At 41.5% G+C, this 20,000-nt stretch overlaps 1 protein-coding gene across 3 annotated transcripts; it reads right to left on the reverse strand.

Moving 5' to 3' along the window:
• Nucleotides 1–1,358: 1,358 nt before the first annotated feature.
• Nucleotides 1,359–15,269, reverse strand: bub1ba (BUB1 mitotic checkpoint serine/threonine kinase Ba). 3 transcript variants are annotated; one of them, XM_052097998.1, is made up of 15 exons: nucleotides 15,063–15,269; nucleotides 13,174–13,352; nucleotides 11,621–11,721; nucleotides 11,336–11,463; nucleotides 11,223–11,251; nucleotides 8,308–8,392; nucleotides 8,144–8,228; nucleotides 7,760–7,998; nucleotides 7,519–7,649; nucleotides 5,594–5,731; nucleotides 5,411–5,499; nucleotides 5,025–5,326; nucleotides 2,002–2,134; nucleotides 1,730–1,845; nucleotides 1,359–1,634 (listed from the first exon to the last, which is right to left on the reverse strand). In XM_052097998.1, exons 2-15 carry the CDS (start codon nucleotides 13,178–13,180, stop codon nucleotides 1,493–1,495), a joined length of 1,725 nt encoding a protein of 574 aa, XP_051953958.1. In that variant the 5' UTR covers nucleotides 13,181–13,352; nucleotides 15,063–15,269; the 3' UTR covers nucleotides 1,359–1,492. The 3 variants fall into 3 exon arrangements, with proteins under 3 accessions (XP_051953958.1, XP_051953957.1, XP_051953959.1); XM_052097997.1 differs by having other exon boundaries at nucleotides 5,594–5,734; XM_052097999.1 differs by lacking the exon at nucleotides 13,174–13,352 and having other exon boundaries at nucleotides 5,594–5,734.
• Nucleotides 15,270–20,000: the final 4,731 nt, after the last annotated feature.

Genomic DNA, 20,000 nt, shown 5'->3' on the forward strand with positions numbered 1-20,000 from the left:
TATTTGGGGGATAAATACCCCTATTAAACATATTGTTTTTCTTCAGTGGGGCGAACAGATTTGATATGAAGAGCATTCAATTTGGCCTCTCATCGACTCATCCAATCATAATGGAGATTCATTTGTTTCTAGAATACTTGAGATGTAATTAATTGTCAAATGTGATTGAAATGAACAAGAAATGATGCACCTTTTTCTGAAGTGGTTATTTTGATTCATTTGTACCTCAAAACGCATCTAGGCGTCTCTAAAGTATTTGATTAAGTTGACAAATTGTGCCCTAAAACTATTTCCTCGGTATGTACACTATCCATATTAATCCCCCTGGTGGGCCTTTTACCCCAGGTGTGGGATCAAATGCCCCTCGCCACCTTTTTCTTTTTTTGGTGGATTTTCTCACCAACGTGGAACGCCCAGTTCCCAATGCGCTCAAGTCCTCGTGGTGGTGTAGTGACTCGCCTCAATCCGGGTGGCGGAGGACGAATCTCAGTTGCCTCCGCGTCTGAGACCGTCAATCCGCTCATCTTATCGCGTGACTTGTTTGAGCAAGTTACCATGGAGACGCAGCACATGTGGAGGCTTCACGCTATTCTCTGTGGCATCCTTGCACAACTCACCACACGCCCCACCGAGAGCGAGAACCACATTATAGCGACCACGAGGAGGTTACCCCATGTGACTCTACCCTCCCTAGCAACCAGGCCAATTTGGTTGCTAAGGAGACCTGGCTGGAGTCACTCAGCACGCCCTGGATTCAAACTCACGACTCAATTTGGTTACCCCATGTGACTTTACCCTCCCTAGCAACCAGGCCAATTTGGTTACCCCATGTGACTCTACCCTCCCTAGCAACCGGGCCAATTTGGTTGCTAATGTGACCTGGCTGGAGTCACTCAGCACGCCCTGGATTCAAACTCACGACTCAATTTGGTTACCCCATGTGACTCTACCCTCCCTAGCAACCGGGCCAATTTGGTTACCCCATGTGACTCTACCCTCCCTAGCAACCGGGCCAATTTGGTTACCCCATGTGACTCTACCCTCCCTAGCAACCGGGCCAATTTGTTTGCTAAGGAGACCTGACTGGAGTCACTCAGCACGCCCTGGGATTCAAACTAGCGACTGCAGCGGTGATAGTCAGCGTCAATACTCGCTGAGATACCCAGAACCCCCAAATAAAACACTTTTAATAAAAAAAGCATCTTCTAAAATAAATGACTATATAACCAATCTCTCAGATGGCTTCGATTTTAATGATTAAAATGAGACTTTTTATGCTTTAATTCAAAAATGTAGTTTATTAATGAGCAAAAAGAACAATACATAAAATGACTTTCAACATGTCACATGCTGTTGTTTTATGCTTTGAAGAAACAATACTAGCATACGATTATTCGACTCCTATATGAACGATGATGTCACTACAATGCAAAGACGATGCAGAGTTCACCTTGAAAGTGCCAGAAGAAGCTCATGTAGCTCTCAATGTATTTTAGAGATGATATGACTGTGTGTCTATGACTGTGAAACAGTTTCTGACTTTACGGAGAACATCAGACAAAATGAGCTCTACTGATGCGTCCCCTGGATTCAGAATAATGTGGAAAACCTCCGTCCATACGGGTTCGACAGGACTGTACAAACAAACAATGGATAAATCAACAACAGCCAATCAGATTCATGTTTCGTGGAGACACACTCCAATAACTTATGACAGTGATGCTGGTACCTGTGATGGGATTCAGGCGCTTCATCCAAACTCCAGCCCGAGTTCCTCCGCACCACCTTCATCGGTCGATTAAACAGTAACACGTGCACGATTTCTGCAACGCTCAGGAGATCCACCTGACGCAAGGGAAATAAAACAACATGCATGCACATTATGGCCATTCATCAGGTGTCATGCATGAGATTAATTGTTATTGATTAGCCAGACGAAGTACAGAGCCTGACTTGGCTTAGAGGGGCAGCATTTATCATCAGCAGAGAGTCTGAACGTACCTGATAAGGTGAGGCAATGGCCGGCAGAAGACCCTGTTCAATGTAGATCTGAGCAGAAGGAAGATCTTGAGCTTGTACTTCAGTCTGGAGCTCCAGATCCACCGAGTGTGAGAAATCCAGTGCCAAGAATCCACTGCAGACACAAACACACAAGCACTGGAAACTCAAGTATGAAAACACTGACAACGGCTGCGTCCCGATCTGCATACCACTTTATACTCATTTGTGTTTTATACTATAATGCAGTGTTTCCCAACGGCACACCTCTATCCCACATAAGCTAACCGTCCTCAATATTTATGTCCATGTTTTCTGTCCGTGTTTTCAGCGTGTTTACTTGTAATGTTTGAAATTCGGCTATGCAAATAAAACACATGTCACATGGGTAGGCTACGCTGTGTGAGGTCACAGGTGACAAGAGCGCTAAACGGGTGATGAAAAAACAACAAATTACAGGGATGCAAACACATGAGGGGAGAAACACAAGACAATCACTGCTGCACCAACATTATTTCTGGAGATATTTTTATTTTTTTTAATGAATAAGCTAAAAGCACCAATTCCAGCTATTTTAGTGATTCATGTTTATTCGTTATTAGCTGCAAAATAAAGTATTTTGGTGAGGCTTCTGTTTTATGAACTGATTAGTTCAATGACCCCTTCTGGAAATCACTAGGTGGCAACAAATGAGTGTCTGATGTGCGATGAGTGAATCAGTGAATCATTTGAGTGAATTAGTGAATCATTTTGAGTGACTCATTTTGAGTAAATCAGTGACTCATTTTGAGTGAATCAGTGAATCATTTGTAGTGAATAAGACAATCTTTTTGAGTGAATCAGTGAATCGTTTTGAGTGAATCAGAGAATCATTTGTAGTGAATAAGACAATCTTTTTGAGTGAATCATTTCGAGCGACTCAGTGAATCATTTCGAGCGACTCAGTGAATCATTTCGAGCGACTCAGTGAATCATTTCGAGCGACTCAGTGAAGCATTTCGAGCGACTCAGTGAAGCATTTCGAGCGACTCAGTGAAGCATTTGGCGACTCAGTGAAGCATTTGGCTACTCAGTGAAGCATTTCGAGCGACTCAGTGAAGCATTTCGAGCGACTCAGTGAAGCATTTCGAGCGACTCAGTGAAGCATTTCGAGCGACTCAGTGAAGCATTTCGAGCGACTCAGTGAAGCATTTCGAGCGACTCAGAGAAGATTTGAGTGAATCAGAAAATAATTTTTATTGAAACAGTGAATCATTCTGAGTGAATCATTTTGAGTCGTTCATGAGCGAAATCTACCAAGAGACTTTATAGTGTTTAAGCATTAAAGAACAAAGCAGATTTAAAGTCTTTATTATTTTCCAATAATAGTGTTTCAATAACGTCCTTCTCCTTTATTAAAACTTGCATGAGTGAAATCTCCTGACTTCAGTATCAGAATTATAAACACAAAGCGAATCTACGGGATCATTTTCCTGCAGTATTTAAACAGCTGAGCATGACTTTTATCAGACAAGAACACAATAATAGACAAATATTAATCATTTGGAGATTTCCTCATTGTAAAGTGCATTTCACATGAGTCGAGTCGCTCAACACTCCATTCGACGCCAGCGTCAAGCGCCGCATCGCCCTCCACATGACAAGAGCTGCAGAAAGCGTCACAGAGGGACGATTTTACGAGTCGGGAGGTGTTCACAATAAACATTGAAAACGTGTTTGTAAGAGAGAATAAAAGCTTGCAGTTGCTTTGAGAGCAGAAAGTAATAAAAGGACTCGTTTACGTTTAGAAGCGTTTTCTTGCGAGTTCAATAACTGGAGTCTCTGATATTCATGTCAGTCATGTGATGACCATAAACGTGTATAACCATCATTCACGTCTGCACATTAATCATTGCTCGTCACAATCACAAAAGTCACCGATTGCGCTTTCAAAATGGCGAATTTGGATCCCTGAAATTATTATTATTTTTCATGCATTTATTTATTTTGTGGCATTTGATCATTTTCAGTGGTTGGGAATCACTGCTATAAAATAACCCTGAATTTCAAATCACAGCTGTCATGTGTGTTGGCATGCTCTCTGCCAGTCTCTCACACTGCTGTTGGGCGACTTTATGCCACTCCTGGCGCAAAAATTCAAGCATCTCGGCTTTGTTTGGTGGCTTGTGGCCATCCGTCTTCCTCTTGATCGCATTCCAGAGGTTCAGGTCTAGAGATTGGGCTGGCCATGACAGGGTCTTGATCCAATGGTCCTTGATTGGCCTGGCTGTGGCACGGAGCATTGTCCCGCTGGGAAAACCAATCCTCGTAGTTGGGGAACATTTGGAGAGTTTTCTTCCAGGATGACCTTGTACGTCCTTCACAAAGATGAATGTGCCTGTTTCCAGCCTTGCTGAAGCACCCCCAGATCACGGAGTGGTGGTGGCGTAGCGGGCTAAAGAACAGAACCCCACAGTCACCACCATTGTGTCCTTGAGTAAGACACTTAACTCCAGGTTGCTCCGGGGGGATTGTCCCTGTAATAAGTGCTCTGTAAGTCACTTTGGATAAAAGCATCTGCCAAATGCACCAATGTAAATGTAGATCATCACCGATCCTCCACCTGGTTGTTTAATGGTTAGACGGAGACCCGGAGAGGCCTTCAAGCCACAGTGTCTCGCACCATCTGTGAAATTTGGTGGAGGATCGGTGATTATCTGGGGTGCTTCGGCAAGGCTGGAATCGTCTTTGTGAAGGACGCAAGAATCAAGCCAAGTACAAGGTCATCCAGGAAGAAAATTCCCCAAATGTTCCCCAACTCCAAGGATTGGTTTTCCCAGCAGGAAAATGCTCCGTGCCACAGCCAGGTCAATCAAGGACCATTGGATCAAGACCCTGTCATGGCCAGCCCAATCTCCAGACCTGAACCCCATTGAAAACCTCAATCAAGAGGAAGATGGACGGCCACAAGCCACCAAACAAAGCCGATTTCTTTATACACACATTTGGCAGTTTGTCCAATCCGTTGGACTGTAATATTCCCGTACCTGCCATAAAGATAAAGTGTTTCAGCCATCAGACCTCCATGAACCACGTGACAAGAATGACTCCGCTTCAACATCTCCAGTAGCTGAATGACCACAAGTGGCACCCTGTAGCGATGAGCGACGGGCTCGGCGAGGATATCCTGAATGGTGACTCCACTAGGAACACTCCACAAAGTGATGCATCCATTCTCATAAGCATAACAGGAGACGGGGACATCTGAAGAATCGTGACCCTCGGAAGAAAGCCGAGCTCTGAGCTTTGAGCTGATGAAGAAATCCCACGGCACTGCGGAAGAGTCCACCTGCACAGGAAACCGCGGGGATGCAACACGTGTCAATGCGTCTTCAAAACACAAAGTTCACAATGCCGTCATTAACCTTCGTACCTTCAGTACGACGGTGCCAGTGCTGGACGAGTACAGCGTGTAGTCCTTCAGTTTCCCCAGTTTACTGCGGTAATACAACATCTCTCCACCTGGAAATGTGTGGAATATTGCATTAAACATGGAGGCCTTTTACAAAACGTTACTGGATAACTATGACAGTTTGTGCGTGTGTTTTCAGGAGACCGAGATTCAGGTCTTCGTCTCCGCAGGCCGCCGGCAGAAGTCCAGATTCCCTGTGGAAGTTGGAGAAGGAAGTCACGTCCATTTGGTGAAGCAGCCTGATTCTGACCTCAGCACTGCACACATCCACGGATTGAACAACTGCTGAAACAGCCACAAATCACATTACATATTTTAAATGCATTTAAAATAAACCCGCAAACCGAAAAAATAGCGCGTGGAGGCTTCACGCTATTCTCTGCGGCATCCACGCACATCTCACCACACGCCTCACGAGCGAGAACCACATTATAGCGACCACGAGGAGGTTACCCCATGTGACTCTACCCTCCCTAGCAACCAGCCAATTTGGTTACCCCATGTGACTCTACCCTCCCTAGCAACCGGGCCAATGTGGTTACCCCATGTGACTCTACCCTCCCTAGCAACCGGGCCAATTTGGTTACCCCATGTAACTCTACCCTCCCTAGCAACCGGGCCAATTTGGTTGCTTACCACGAGGAGGTTACCCCATGTGACTCTCCCCTCCCTAGCAACCGGGCCAATTTGGTTACCCCATGTGACTCTACCCTCCCTAGCAACCGGCCAATTTGGTTACCACATGTGACTCTACCCTCCCTAGCAACTGGGACAATTTGATTATCCCATGTGACTCTCCCCTCCCTAGCAACCGGGCCAATTTGGTTACCCCATGTGACTCTCCCCTCCCTAGCAACCAGGCCAATTTGGTTACCCCATGTGACTCTACCCTCCATAGCAACCGGGACAATTTGATTATCCCATGTGACTCTACCCTCCCTAGCAACCGGGCCAATTTGGTTACCCCATGTGACTCTACCCTCCCTAGCAACCGGGCCAATTTGGTTGCTTAACACGAGGAGGTTACCCCATGTGACTCTCCCCTCCCTAGCAACCGGGCCAATTTGGTTACCCAATGTGACTCTACCCTCCATAGCAACCGGGACAATTTGATTATCCCATGTGACTCTACCCTCCCTAGCAACCGGGCCAATTTGGTTACCCCATGTGATTCTACCCTCCCTAGCAACCGGGCCAATTTGGTTGCTTACCACGAGGAGGTTACCCCATGTGAATCTACCCTCCCTAGCAACCGGGCCAATTTGATTATCCCATGTGACTCTACCCTCCCTAGCAACCGGGCCAATTTGGTTACCCCATGTGACTGTACCCTCCCTAGCAACCGGGACAATTTGGTTACCCCATGTGACTCTACCCTCCCTAGCAACCTGGCCAATTTGGTAACCCCATGTGACTCCACCCTCCCTAGCAACTGGGCCAATTTGGTTGCTATGGAGACCCGGCTGGAGTCACTCAGCACGCCCGTTTATGGTCAAACTTTTTTTCTCTTTGGGCCAAAAAAACATTTTATTTTATGTTATGGCATTTTCGAATGAAATTGTTGGACTCGCTATGCCACACTGAATCTAATGAGACAAATTTGATGATTTTATGACAAACTGATCAGAAGTTATAAACAAAAATGTGCTTTTTTTCATATCTCGTGACCAGTAGGGGGCAGTATGCCAACACGCTGCAGGTAACCTCCGGGCCTAATGGTGATGACACGTACCAAGTTGCGTCCCAATCCCTCAAAGCGTTGCGAAGATAGAGCCGTAAGTTCAATTTTCCACATTCTTCGTAGAATTCGTTGAAGCGCCAATAGAAAAACGTACGGTTTATCAAAATTCTGTGAATACATTTTTGTCATGAGTGCCTCTAGATGATGCAGGCCAACTTTCGTGCAAATCGGACAAACGGCCTAGGACGACTTCGATGCCGGGAAAAGTTTTATGATGGAAAATGACGCAAAACAGTCTGCAAGTGTGACACCCGCAGGCAACATCCAGTTGTTTGGAGTCTGCTAGTGTGACGCCGAATGAATGTGATCAGTCAGTGGGATTACTCACCGTTCTCCGGCACTCTCTCCGATCTCTCCGCAGCTCGAGCAGCCTCACTGTTGTCCGAATGATTCATTGGCTGGTGGGAGGAGGTTGCAAAAGAAGTGCCGCCCCATTCCTGACTGATCTCTAGGATAGGACTGTCAACATAAACAAGGAACGCCCACTTATCACAATCAAATATAGATGGATAAAATCAGCTTCTGTCCAACATTATTTCCATAACTCAGTTGCATGCACTCAGAAGTACCTGAGTTTTTTGGTGTCTATGGCAGTATCAGCGTTTGGTGCTTTCATGGTTCCAGGAGCCGTGCTCAGATTCTCTGTCAGCGCTGCTTCCGGTGGTTTCTGCCTATCGACTCCTCCAAACGGCGTTGAAGAGAGCTGAGCGGCACGGGCGAATTCACACGTGTCATTCGGACTCCGGCACAGAGTTTTATTCCAGTGGCCGTTGATGATGGCTTCCTCAGAGCGCGAGATGGACGCGTCCTGTCAAAGAACAGAAAAAGTTGATAATGCAACATCTTGTGATAAGAGCTATTTAGTGGGCCGGTTATTTTTGACCGGAAATCCAAAATGTGTTAGCACAAAACGAACACAACACAAGGGTGAAACCACTACTGATGGATCTCACCTTGTCAGCGGAGAACTCTGCGTTACACTTCCGAGCTTTCAGATTTAAGGTGGGCAGCTTCAAAGATCTGCGGTTTGCTGAAGCTCTTAAATGGGACAAAAAGAAGCTGTTAACATGGTCAATGCTAAGTGAAATAGAAAAAGCTAATAGCTAATATCGCTCACATCTTATTTGGCCGAGCACTCTCATCAAAAACGGTAAATGGTTGTGATGATGTCGCCGTCTTCTGCAGGTTAGAGTCACTTCCACCTAAACCGACAAACACAGACGTTAAATCAAAATGCAATAATGAACATTAGCAAAGCTATTTAACTTATTATCAGTGATATCTAATATTGCAATATCAGTCTAATGTTTCTTCAACTTTGGGCACCTTCATGAAAGTACGATTTAAAGGGGAGCTATTATGCAAATGCACTTTTACATGGTGTTTGTACATAAATGTGAGTCGGCAGTGTGTGTACACAATCACCCTATAATGCTAAAAATGATCAGGCCACGCCCACGACTGGTGACGACTCCGCCCTATTATCATAGCTCCTCCCCTGAGTGATGTACACACAGTCCTGGAGCAGATACAGTGAGAAGAATAATGTCTCATAAGTGTTCATAAGAGTCTTCATGTACTCCCGCATCAGAGACACTGAAGACGCAGTGGACAAGTTTAGTTTTTGAAGCAAATGTTCCCCAAAACATACAAAAAATCCGTGTGTGTTTGTGTAAATCATTTTACACATGTCTGCTATATTAATGAGTGTCAATATAAAACAGGACGTTTGTAAATCACCGCTCTGAATGTGCTTGTTAGCTGATTCCACGACTAATGCAGCCTGATCCATGTCGGGGGCGGGGAGCAGCAGCAGCTCATTTGCATTTAAAGAGACACACACACGATATTAGCGTGTTTTTGATTCCACCCAAAAAGAGGCTGTTTATAACATGATATAATAAATGATCCGTGGGGTATTATGAGCTGAAACTTCACACACACATTCTGGGGACACCTGAGACTTATATTACATACTGTAAAGAGGGGCATAATAGCTCTCCTTTAAAATAACCAGAGCAAGACAAATGAGTCGGCCATTTTATTTTGAAAAAGCGTTACAAATGTCATTTCCAGCACAGACGTCTATTAAACATGTCCTTTGATTATGGATATGTGCTGGAAATTAATGTTCATGACTTGAATGACAGTCAGGGCATAAAACTTGTACCAAATCACATATATATGTATATATGATTTGGTACAAGTTTTATGCCCTGACTGTCATTCAAGTCATGAACATTAATATATATATACAGGTGAAACTCGAAAAATTAGAATATCGTGCAAAAGTTCATTAATTTCAGTAATTCAACTTAAAAGGTGAAACTAATATATTATATAGACTCATTACAAGCAAAGTAAGATATTTCAAGCCTTTATTTGATATAATTTTGATGATTATGGCTTACAGCTTATGAAAACCCCAAATTCAGAATCTCAGAAAATTAGAATATTACATGAAATCAATAAAAAAGGATTTTAAATACAGAAATGTCGGCCCTCTGAAAAGTATAATCATGCATATGTACTCAGTACTTGGTTTGGGCCCCTTTTGCATTAATTACTGCCTCAGTGCGGCGTGGCATGGATGCTATCAGCCTGTGGCACTGCTGAGGTGTTATGGAAGACCAAGATGCTTCAATAGCGGCCTTCAGCTCTTCTGCATTGTTTGGTCTCATGTCTCTCATCTTTCTCTTAGCAATGCCCCATAGATTCTCTATGGGGTTCAGGTCAGGCGAGTTTGCTGGCCAATCAAGCACAGTAATACCATGGTCATTGAACCAGGTTTTGGTACTTTTGGCAGTGTGGGCAGGTGCCAAGTCCTGCTGGAAAATGAAGTCAGCATCTCCATAAAGCTTGTCTGCTGAAGGAAGCATGAAGTGCTCTAAAATGTCCCGGTAGACGGCTGCGTTGACTCTGGACTTAATAAAGCACAGTGGACCAACACCAGCCGATGACATGGCTCCCCAAACCAACACAGACTGTGGAAACTTCACACTGGACTTCAAGCATCTTGGATTGTGTGCCTCTCCATTCTTCCTCCAGACTCTGGGACCTTGGTTTCCAAATGAGATGCAAAATTTGCTCTCATCAGAAAAGAGGACTTTGGACCACTGAGCAACAGACCAGTTCTTTTTTTCTTTAGCCCAGGTAAGACGTTTGACATTTGAAGCCCATGTCCAGGACCCGCCTGTGTGTGGTGGCTCTTGATGCAGTAACTCCAGCCTCAGTCCACTCCTTGTGAAGCTCCCCACACATTTGAATGGCCTTTTCCTGACAATCCTCTCCAGGCTACGGTCATCCCTGCTGCTTGTGCACCTTTTTCTTCCACACTTTTCCCTTCCACTTAACTTTCTATTAATGTGCTTTGATACAGCACTTTGAGAACATCCAACTTCTTTTGCAATTACCTTTTGAGGCTTTCCCTCCTTGTGGAGGGTGTCAATGATGGTTTTCTGCACAACTGTCAGGTCAGCAGTCTTCCTCATGATTGTGAATTCAACTGAACCAGACTGAGAGACCATTTAAAGGCTCAGGAACCCTTTGCAGGTGTTTAGCTGATTAGAGTGTGACACTTTGAGCCTACAATACTGAACCTTTTCACAATATTCTAATTTTCTGAGATTCTGAATTTGGGGTTTTCATAAGCTGTAAGCCATAATCATCAAAATTATATCAAATAAAGGCTTGAAATATCTTACTTTGCTTGTAATGAGTCTATATAATATATTAGTTTCACCTTTTAAGTTGAATTACTGAAATTAATGAACTTTTGCACGATATTCTAATTTTTCGAGTTTCACCTGTATATATATAAATATATATATGCGGACTATCCCAAAGCAGACCCTGCACCAATGCGGGACAAACACTAGGTAAGTGAGAGTGAAAAATGCTTTAATGAGACCGTTCTAGAAGTCTGCAGCGCTAAAAGTGTCCATAGTTGTAGAAACACCCATCAACTAAAAGCCCAAAAGCCCATTTTAACATTAAAACAACGTTACAACGGGACACAACAACACTACTTGCCTTCACTCACTTCCTCTTGATTGACTGAGCTGAGCATGAGAAAAACAACAGAACAAAACAATTAATAAAAGATTAAACAAATACTCTAATCAACTAAAACTATCTCCGTGTACCTGGTACACTTTGAGGCAACTTCCTGTTTGCTGTATATTTGGCGTGGAGCTGGTTTCACCAACGTGATGGCAGATTCACACATCTCTTTAGACGTCTGGGAGGAAGATTCGGTCTCCTCGCCGATGCTCTAGACAAAACAATACAGCGAAACTGTTAAAACGCTGCTCTTTTCAATTCAATGAGCTCGACAGCTCGTGGTCACTATAAGCTTCATTATATGGAAAAGAGCATCATGAACATGCTAAATAGAGAGCCAGTACATTTCAGTGTAACAGGTGTGTTACCTGCGACGGAGCAGTGCTGTTTCTCTGTTGAATCAGCCTCTGTTTCTGCTCTATCTGACGCTGAAGTTCCTGCTTCATTTTCTTCAAGTGTTCGGCCTTTTCTGTACCAATTAAAAGGTCATTAGAAGAGCAATATGGACTGATCAGAAGCATCCAATTAGTACCTCTACTGTTCCCTCTTGAGGAAACTCATCCAAATAGCTAGACATTTTTAAAGGTGCACTCATTACTTTGTTATCGCACTGATCAACACGAGACTTATTCTGGGAATATTCCAGGTTCAAAACAAGTTCAACTCATTTAACAGCATTTTTGGCATGAGGGAGATTACCACAAAAAAATTAGCGACTTCTGTTTTTCAAGTTGCACAATGGAAGTCAATGGGGACAATTTTTGGAGGTTGTGTGACGCTTATAATCTTATAAAAGCACTTACATAATTCTGTTAAAACTCTTGTATTATTTGAACTGTAATATTTAAATCATCATTTTTACAGTCGTTTTAGGGTTGGTTGACATTACATCATAGCACTCCTGGTCCAGGTTTCCTAAGCAACCAAATTGGCCTGGTTGCTAGGGAGGGAAGAGTCACATGGGGTAACCAAATTGGCCCGGTTGCTAGGGAGGGAAGAGTCACATGGGGTAACCAAATTGGCCCGGTTGCTAGGGAGGGAAGAGTCACATGGGGTAACCAAATTGGCCTGGTTGCTAGGGAGGGAAGAGTCACATGGGGTAACCAAATTGGCCTGGTTGCTAGGGAGGGTAGAGTCACATGGGGTAACCAAATTGGCCCGGTTGCTAGGGAGGGTAGAGTCACATGGGGTAACCAAATTGGCCCGGTTGCTAGGGAGGGTAGAGTCACATGGGGTAACCAAATTAGCCTGGTTGCTAGGGAGGGTAGAGTCACATGGGGTAACCAAATTGGCCTGGTTGCTAGGGAGGGTAGAGTCACATGGGGTAACCAAATTGGCCCGGTTGCTAGGGAGGGTAGAGTCACATGGGGTAACCAAATTGGCCTGGTTGCTAGGGAGAGGAACGTCTGCACCTCGTTTATGGACCACGGCGTGGTTTTGCGCTCATTCATTTCTTACTACTATCTCCGTTGCTAACTTTAAAACTAACAGGTTGATGTCGCGTGTCGCAAAGCCACGAGGTCTCCCATTCAGGTACTGACCAGGCTCAACCCTGCTTAGCTTCAGTGGGCAACCAGTCTTGTGCTACAGGGTGATATGGCTGCTAATCCACCACTCTCTATAATTTAATTCAAACGTAATGGCGGATTGCACCAAAAGACATTAAATTAACCGCTGGAGTCATATGAATGTTTATGCTGACTGTCTGTGATTTTGGAACTTCGAAACAGAAATCTCCATTCACTTGCATTGTAAGGACCTACTGAGCTGAGATAATTTTGTCTACTTCAAATATTTTCTGGTGAAGAAAGAAAGTCAAAACACACCTGGGATATCATGAGGGAGAGTAAATGATGGGAGAATTTCATTTTAGGGTGAACTGTCCCTTTAAAGATGTGTAAATATCCATTTGTGGGCATACCTCTCATAGCTTTGTAGTAGCTGGGCTCGGAGCTCCTCAAAGGAGAACTCTTCCTCACTCTGGTACACCAGACCTTTGCAGTACATAATTTGAAGCTGACCCTCCGTCAGGACAGCAGGCAGATCTTGAGTTTGGCTCATCTGTGATGAGGGCGCATTCTCAGGGGGTTCTCTGGAATGCTTTGGTGGAAGGCAAAGTCTCATGATTACAACACAAACAGACAATAAAGGGGCATGTTGTCACAATGGAACCTGCCACTAAACTGCCTATAAAATAACTTTTTCTTTTTTCTTCTTCTGCACAACACAAATTAAGATTTTTAGAAGAGTATTTCAGCTCTGTAGGTCCACAACAATGCAAGTGAATGGTGACCAGAACTTTGAAGCTCAAACATTCCCATAAAGGCAGCATAAAAGTAATCCATATGACTCCAGTGGTATAATTAATATCTTCTGAAGCAGTACGATAGGTGTATGAGAGTAACAATATTAAAGTCATTACTATACATTCTCCTCCCTGCCCAGTAGGTGGCGATATGCATGAAAAATGTGAATCGCCAAAACAAAAAAGTTGAAAAATGCGGAAGTGAAAGTGGAGATTTATCATTACAAATAGGACTTAAATATTAGTTTCTCACCCACACCTATTACATCACTTCTGAAGACATTAAATTACTTGAGTCGAATAGATTAATTTTATGGTGCCTTTACGCACTTTTATTAGCTTTAAAGATTTGGTCACCATTCACTTGCATTGTAAGGACCTACAGAGCTGAAATATTTTTCTAAAAATCTTCAATTTGTGTTCTGCCGAAGAAAGAAAGTCACACACATCTGGGATGGCATGAGGGTGAGTAAATGATGACAGAATTTTCATTATTTATTGGGTGAACTATCCCTTTCAACTCTATCAACAGCATCTGTGGTATAATACTATGAAATATAATGTTAAAAAATATTGATCTTACCTTGTTTAAAAAAACAAAACAAAAAAAAGCAAATATTGCAGTTACTGCAAGACAATTACAATGGAAGCGAATGGGGCCAGTCATACATGTTAAAATACACATTGTTACAAAATTATCGCCACAAGACAACTATTATACATGCTAAAAATATTTTAGTGTTATAATCTCTTATTAACCTCATCTGTGTAAAGTTATATCCAATATTACAATTTAGTTGCCATGACGATGTGCCACAGATAAACCTTAAGTAGTTTTATAACACTTAAATAATTTAGTACAGAGACGTAATAACAATAAAATCATCTTAACTAGAAGAACTAGCGGTTATCGGACAAAATCAATGCCGATAATCGCTAATAATTGTTTTTAATTTTATTTTATTCCGTCGCGTTCCTCTGCGGTCCGTGCTGGAGGAATCTAGTTTATTTATTCATTTCTACAGTATAACAGTGGTTTAATATTTTATATAATATAATAGTTTCATAAACCTCATCTAGTGAATATAAAATAATATATTTGGTTTTTTTTTGTTAATAATTAATATAAAGCATTGTAAGAGGGCCAAGTCTCCGTCATTTCAAAATAAAAGTCCCCGGTGTGTTTTGGGCTTGTTTACAGATAAAAGTCCGGCACAATCCACTATGGGTCGACCTCAAATGTTAACACAAATACTGTTTAAGTCTTGTAGCTATAGTTTTGAAATAGTGTGCATTTTAATGTTTATAAACTGACCCCATCCGCTTCCATTATAAATAAATAATCGAAGGAGTAGAAGAAATTATTTTCGGTGGTAATAAACATTACGCTACAACGTTAATTACATGAATTAAACGGTTTCATTTATTATCATTATAGTTTTTAAAATGGTGTATTTAATTATCATTAATCATAAAAGCTTTCAAATGTATCGCTCATTTCTTACCTCCTCATGTCAGGCGGCACACTGTTGTTATTATCAGAAAACTCGCATTTCGCTTTTTCAAACCCTAATGCCATCAGTCCTGAGATATATTACCTGTTACTAAACAAATGCTGTAAACTCACGACTACACCTCTGAAAAGCGTTAAGCACGTCTCTTATTCCACTGATATTTGAATGAAATTCTTCTTGTGTTGTTTTCTGCTGCTGCCGCTGCGCTCAATTTCAAAAGCTCCCACGTGACTGCAACGTATGAACTGACGTTGATGTCACGTCAGTTACGTCACGTGTCAGGAACGCACACACCCGCGTGTATTTTTTATAATTTTTATTTTGTTTAACCATTTTTTTGATTCAAGTTTTGAAAGGATTTGAAAAGTTATATCGAGAGAAAATTTAAATGCGTGATAAGATTATAAAGTAAAGAAGCAGGAATATATTTTATTTATATTTGTGTAGTGGCTAAAGCACAGGGCTGTTAATCAGATGGTCACTGATGGTCACTGGTTCTAACCCCACAGTCACCACCATTGTGTCCTTGAGCAAGGCACTTAACTCCAGGTTACTCCGGGGGGGATTGTCCCTGTAATATTTGCACTGTAAGTCGCTTTGGATAAAAGCGTCTGCCAAATGCATAAATGTAAATGTATATTGTGCCTACATATGAAAAAAATGGGCTCTAGACACGTATTTCACACTTTTTATAGAAACACACTCGCACACAGATTTACATTTACATATTTGGCAGACACTTTTATCCAAAGCAACTTACAGAGCCCTTATTACAGGGACTCCTGGTGACCTGTAATGAGTGAGATATAATATAACGAGTAATGTGATAGAAAAAGAGACATTATTTTCAATTTGTTGAGAGGAAAAGTGTCTTAGAAAGTAACATGAACGTAATTAGTAATGTGATTACCAATAAAGTAATCTGATTTTAATTTTAGAGAAATAATTAGAAGTAACGTGACTATGTACAAATTCCTCTTTCTGTGATCTATGGCATTGAATACAAATAAAAAGATGGCTATGGAACTAGAACGTTTATTATTATTATTATTTTCTATATGTAAAGATATTTCGAGTTGATAAAGAACATTTAAACTAAATTTTACAACTGGATGAAATTAATACATATTTCAATAGCCATGGGATAGAAAAAAGATAAACATATCCTATAGAATTATTAACATTTAAAATACGCAAAATATGTCAAATCATAAAGGCACATAGAAGTAAGATTATTACAAAATCCAGAAAAGCTGCAAACAGTAGCGCCCCCTACCTGTACGGAGGAAACACACCAGCATTACATCCTTAATTTCCACATCATCTAGGACTGGTCTGGGATCAGTTTCTCCAACCCCAATCCACATCTTATGTATTAGTTTGACTAGAAATGCTGATTCCAGACAGAGACTATTTAGTCTTACAGCTTTTAGTATATTTAAATTAAAAAATAATATAAATTGATTTCGAGGCAACTGAATCTAATTTTTTATATATTTTTAAAATGTTGCAAATTTATGTAGCTAATGAAAATGCGACTGATTCTAGAGGCTGTAGCATTTAGCCTCCTCATTAGCATGCCCACCTCCCATGCCGGAGACCCTGGTTTGAATCCCGCTCGGAGCGGGTTGAGCAGGACGGTGGTGCCGTGACCCGGATGGGAGTGAGTTTTAGGGGGATGAGTGAATGGGTGAGTGAATGGTAGCCAGCTGGTAAGGTGCAAAAACCTCACTCCCCTGCCCTCAACAGGCACACAATCGACTGACACTAGAGGTTTTAGCCTCCTTGTTAGCGCCCACCTCCCATGCTGGAGGCCCCGGTTCGAATCCCACTCGGAGCTGGTTGAGCAGGACCAGTAACAGTGGTGCCGTGACCCGGATGGGAGTGAGGTTTAGTGGGGTGTGTTGTGCAGTGTGTTAAAACTTCACTCCCTCATCAGGCACACTAGTGACTGATGCTAGAGGCTGTAGCTTTAGCCTCCTCGTTAGTGTTAGCATGCCCACCTCCCACGCCGAGGACCCTGGTTCGATTCCCGCTCGGCGCAAGACCAGTTACAGTGGTGCCGTGACCCGGATGGGAGTGAGGTTTAGTGGGGTGTGTTACTCCCCTGCCCTCAACAGGCACACTAGTGACTGACGCTAGAGGCTGTAGCATTTGGCCTTCTTGTTAGCGCCCTCCACCCATGCCGGAGTCCCCGGTTCGAATCCCGCTCTGAGCTGGTTGAGCAGTACCAGTTACAGTGGTGCCGTGACCCGGATGGGAGTGAGGTTTAGTGGGGTGAGTGTTGTGGTAGCCAGCTGTGTGTAAGAACCTCACTTCCCTGTCCTCAACCGGCATACTAGCGACTGACGGTAGAGGCATTTAGCCTCCTCGTTAGCCACCTCTCATGCCGGAGACTCTGGTTCGAGTCCCGCTCGGAGCAGGTCGAGCAAGACAGGTTACACTCACACTGATTAGTATTATCTAAATTTGTTACTCAAAAAAGCATCTGGTTGTCTCAAAATTATTTACATTCATTGACAAATGTTTCCCTATAACTATTCTCCTATATCAACCCCCTGAGAGCATTTTACCTCAAGTGTGGTGTAAAAAAAAAAACATTTTAATCAAAACAACCTTCTACTTTATTTTCACACAAATTATGTTGCCCCATCAATATTCAATAATAAAGGTGTACCTCTCTATGGAGTGGTGATGATGTAGTGCTCTAAAGCACATAACTGGTAATCATAAGGTTGCTGGTTCGATCCCCACAGTCACCACCATTGTGTCCTTGAGTAAGACACTTAACTCCAGGTTGCTCCGGGGGGATTGTCCCTGTAATAAGTGCTCTGTATAATACATTGGTAATCAGAAGGTTGCTGGTTCGATCCCCACAGTCACCACCATTGTGTCCTTGAGTAAGGCACTTAACTCCAGGTTGCTCCGGGGGGATTGTCCCTGTAATAAGTGCTCTGTATAATACATTGGTACTCAGAAGGTTGCTGGTTCGATCCCCACAGTCACCACCATTGTGTCCTTGAGTAAGACACTTAACTCCAGGTTGCTCCGGGGGGATTGTCCCTGTAATAAGTGCACTGTAAGTCTCTTTGGATAAATGCGTCTGCCAAATGCATAAATGTAAATGCACCTTTAGCCCCGTTATACTCTACATTGTTTAGCTGGTATTGGAACAAGGTGAAGGCAACTTTTTAATTTTCTATGTCAAAAACAAATTATATTTGTCATCCCTTTAGTCATAAATGAACAAAATCACATGTTCCAGAGATATTCAACCCTCCTCATGTGACCATGTTGACTTTAAAGACACAAGAGGGCAGCAGATCCACACACTGATCACTAACTGGAATATTCCTCTTCTGGTTCAATAGCAAATATAATAACTCATGAGTTTACAGCCTCAGTGGTCATATCATAAAATCCACGAGCAAGAAATTGCATCTCAACAAAGACCGGCTTCAAGAAAAATCAACAAAATTAATTTGGAAAGCCAATGCACAATCAACATACAATAAACACACAATAAACATACAATAAACATACAATAAACTCAAAATAAACACACAATAAACACACAATCAACATACAATAAACACACAATAAACACACAATAAACATACAATAAACTCAAAATAAACACACAATAAACACACAATCAACATACAATAAACACACAATAAACACACAATAAACATACAATAAACTCAAAATAAACACACAATCAACATACAATAAACACACAATCAACATACAATAAACACACAATAAACACACAATAAACATACAATAAACACACAATAAACATACAATAAACACACAATCAACATACAATAAACACACAATCAACATACAATAAACACACAATAAACACACAATCAACATACAATAAACACACAATAAACACACAATCAACATACAATAAACACACAATCAACATACAATAAACACACAATAAACATACAATAAACACACAATAAACACACAATCAACATACAATAAACACACAATCAACATACAATAAACACACAATAAACACACAATCAACATACAATAAACACACAATAAACACACAATCAACATACAATAAACACACAATCAACATACAATAAACACACAATAAACACACAATAAACTCAAAATAAACACACAATCAACATACAATAAACACACAATCAACATACAATAAACACACAATAAACACACAATCAACATACAATAAACACACAATAAACATACAACAAACATACAATAAACATACAATAAACACACAATCAACATACAATAAACACACAATCAACATACAATAAACACACAATCAACATACAATAAACACACAATCAACACACAATAAACATACAACAAACATACAATAAACACACAATCAACATACAATAAACACACAATCAACATACAATAAACACACAATCAACATACAATAAACATACAACAAACATACAATAAACACACAATAAACATACAACAAACATACAATAAACACACAATCAACATACAATAAACACACAATCAACATACAATAAACACACAATCAACATACAACAAACATACAATAAACATACAATCAACACACAATAAACATACAATCAACACACAATAAACATACAATAAACACACAATCAACATACAATCAACATACAATCAACATACAATAAACACACAATCAACATACATTCTGTTCAATGCATTTGCTGAAGTATAGTACTTCCTAGATACCATAACCTTTGATTTCCTGACAATTAGCATTAAATATTCATCAGTTTAAGTACTTATTATTATCAAATGTTTTACAAGAACCCAATCGATAAAAGCTTTTAATGAAGAACTAAAAGTCATTACATGCAGAGAGTAAACCTTTCAAATGAACCCGTTGAGCTCTGTTAAACACAGTTTCCACTGAACTTCTCATCTGAC

Source organism: Xyrauchen texanus, chromosome 30 (assembly GCF_025860055.1).
Source record: "Xyrauchen texanus isolate HMW12.3.18 chromosome 30, RBS_HiC_50CHRs, whole genome shotgun sequence".
NCBI lineage: Eukaryota > Metazoa > Chordata > Actinopteri > Cypriniformes > Catostomidae > Xyrauchen > Xyrauchen texanus.

Bases quoted from the DNA above. Each gene is read 5' to 3' on its own strand.
- bub1ba (XM_052097997.1), bottom strand. The intron at 2,135-5,024 runs GTACGGGAATAT...TTGTGTCTGCAG, and splicing joins ACACTTTATCTTTATGGCAG to TGGATTCTTGGCACTGGATT. The intron at 1,846-2,001 runs GTACGTTCAGAC...CCCTTGCGTCAG, and splicing joins CCATTGCCTCACCTTATCAG to GTGGATCTCCTGAGCGTTGC.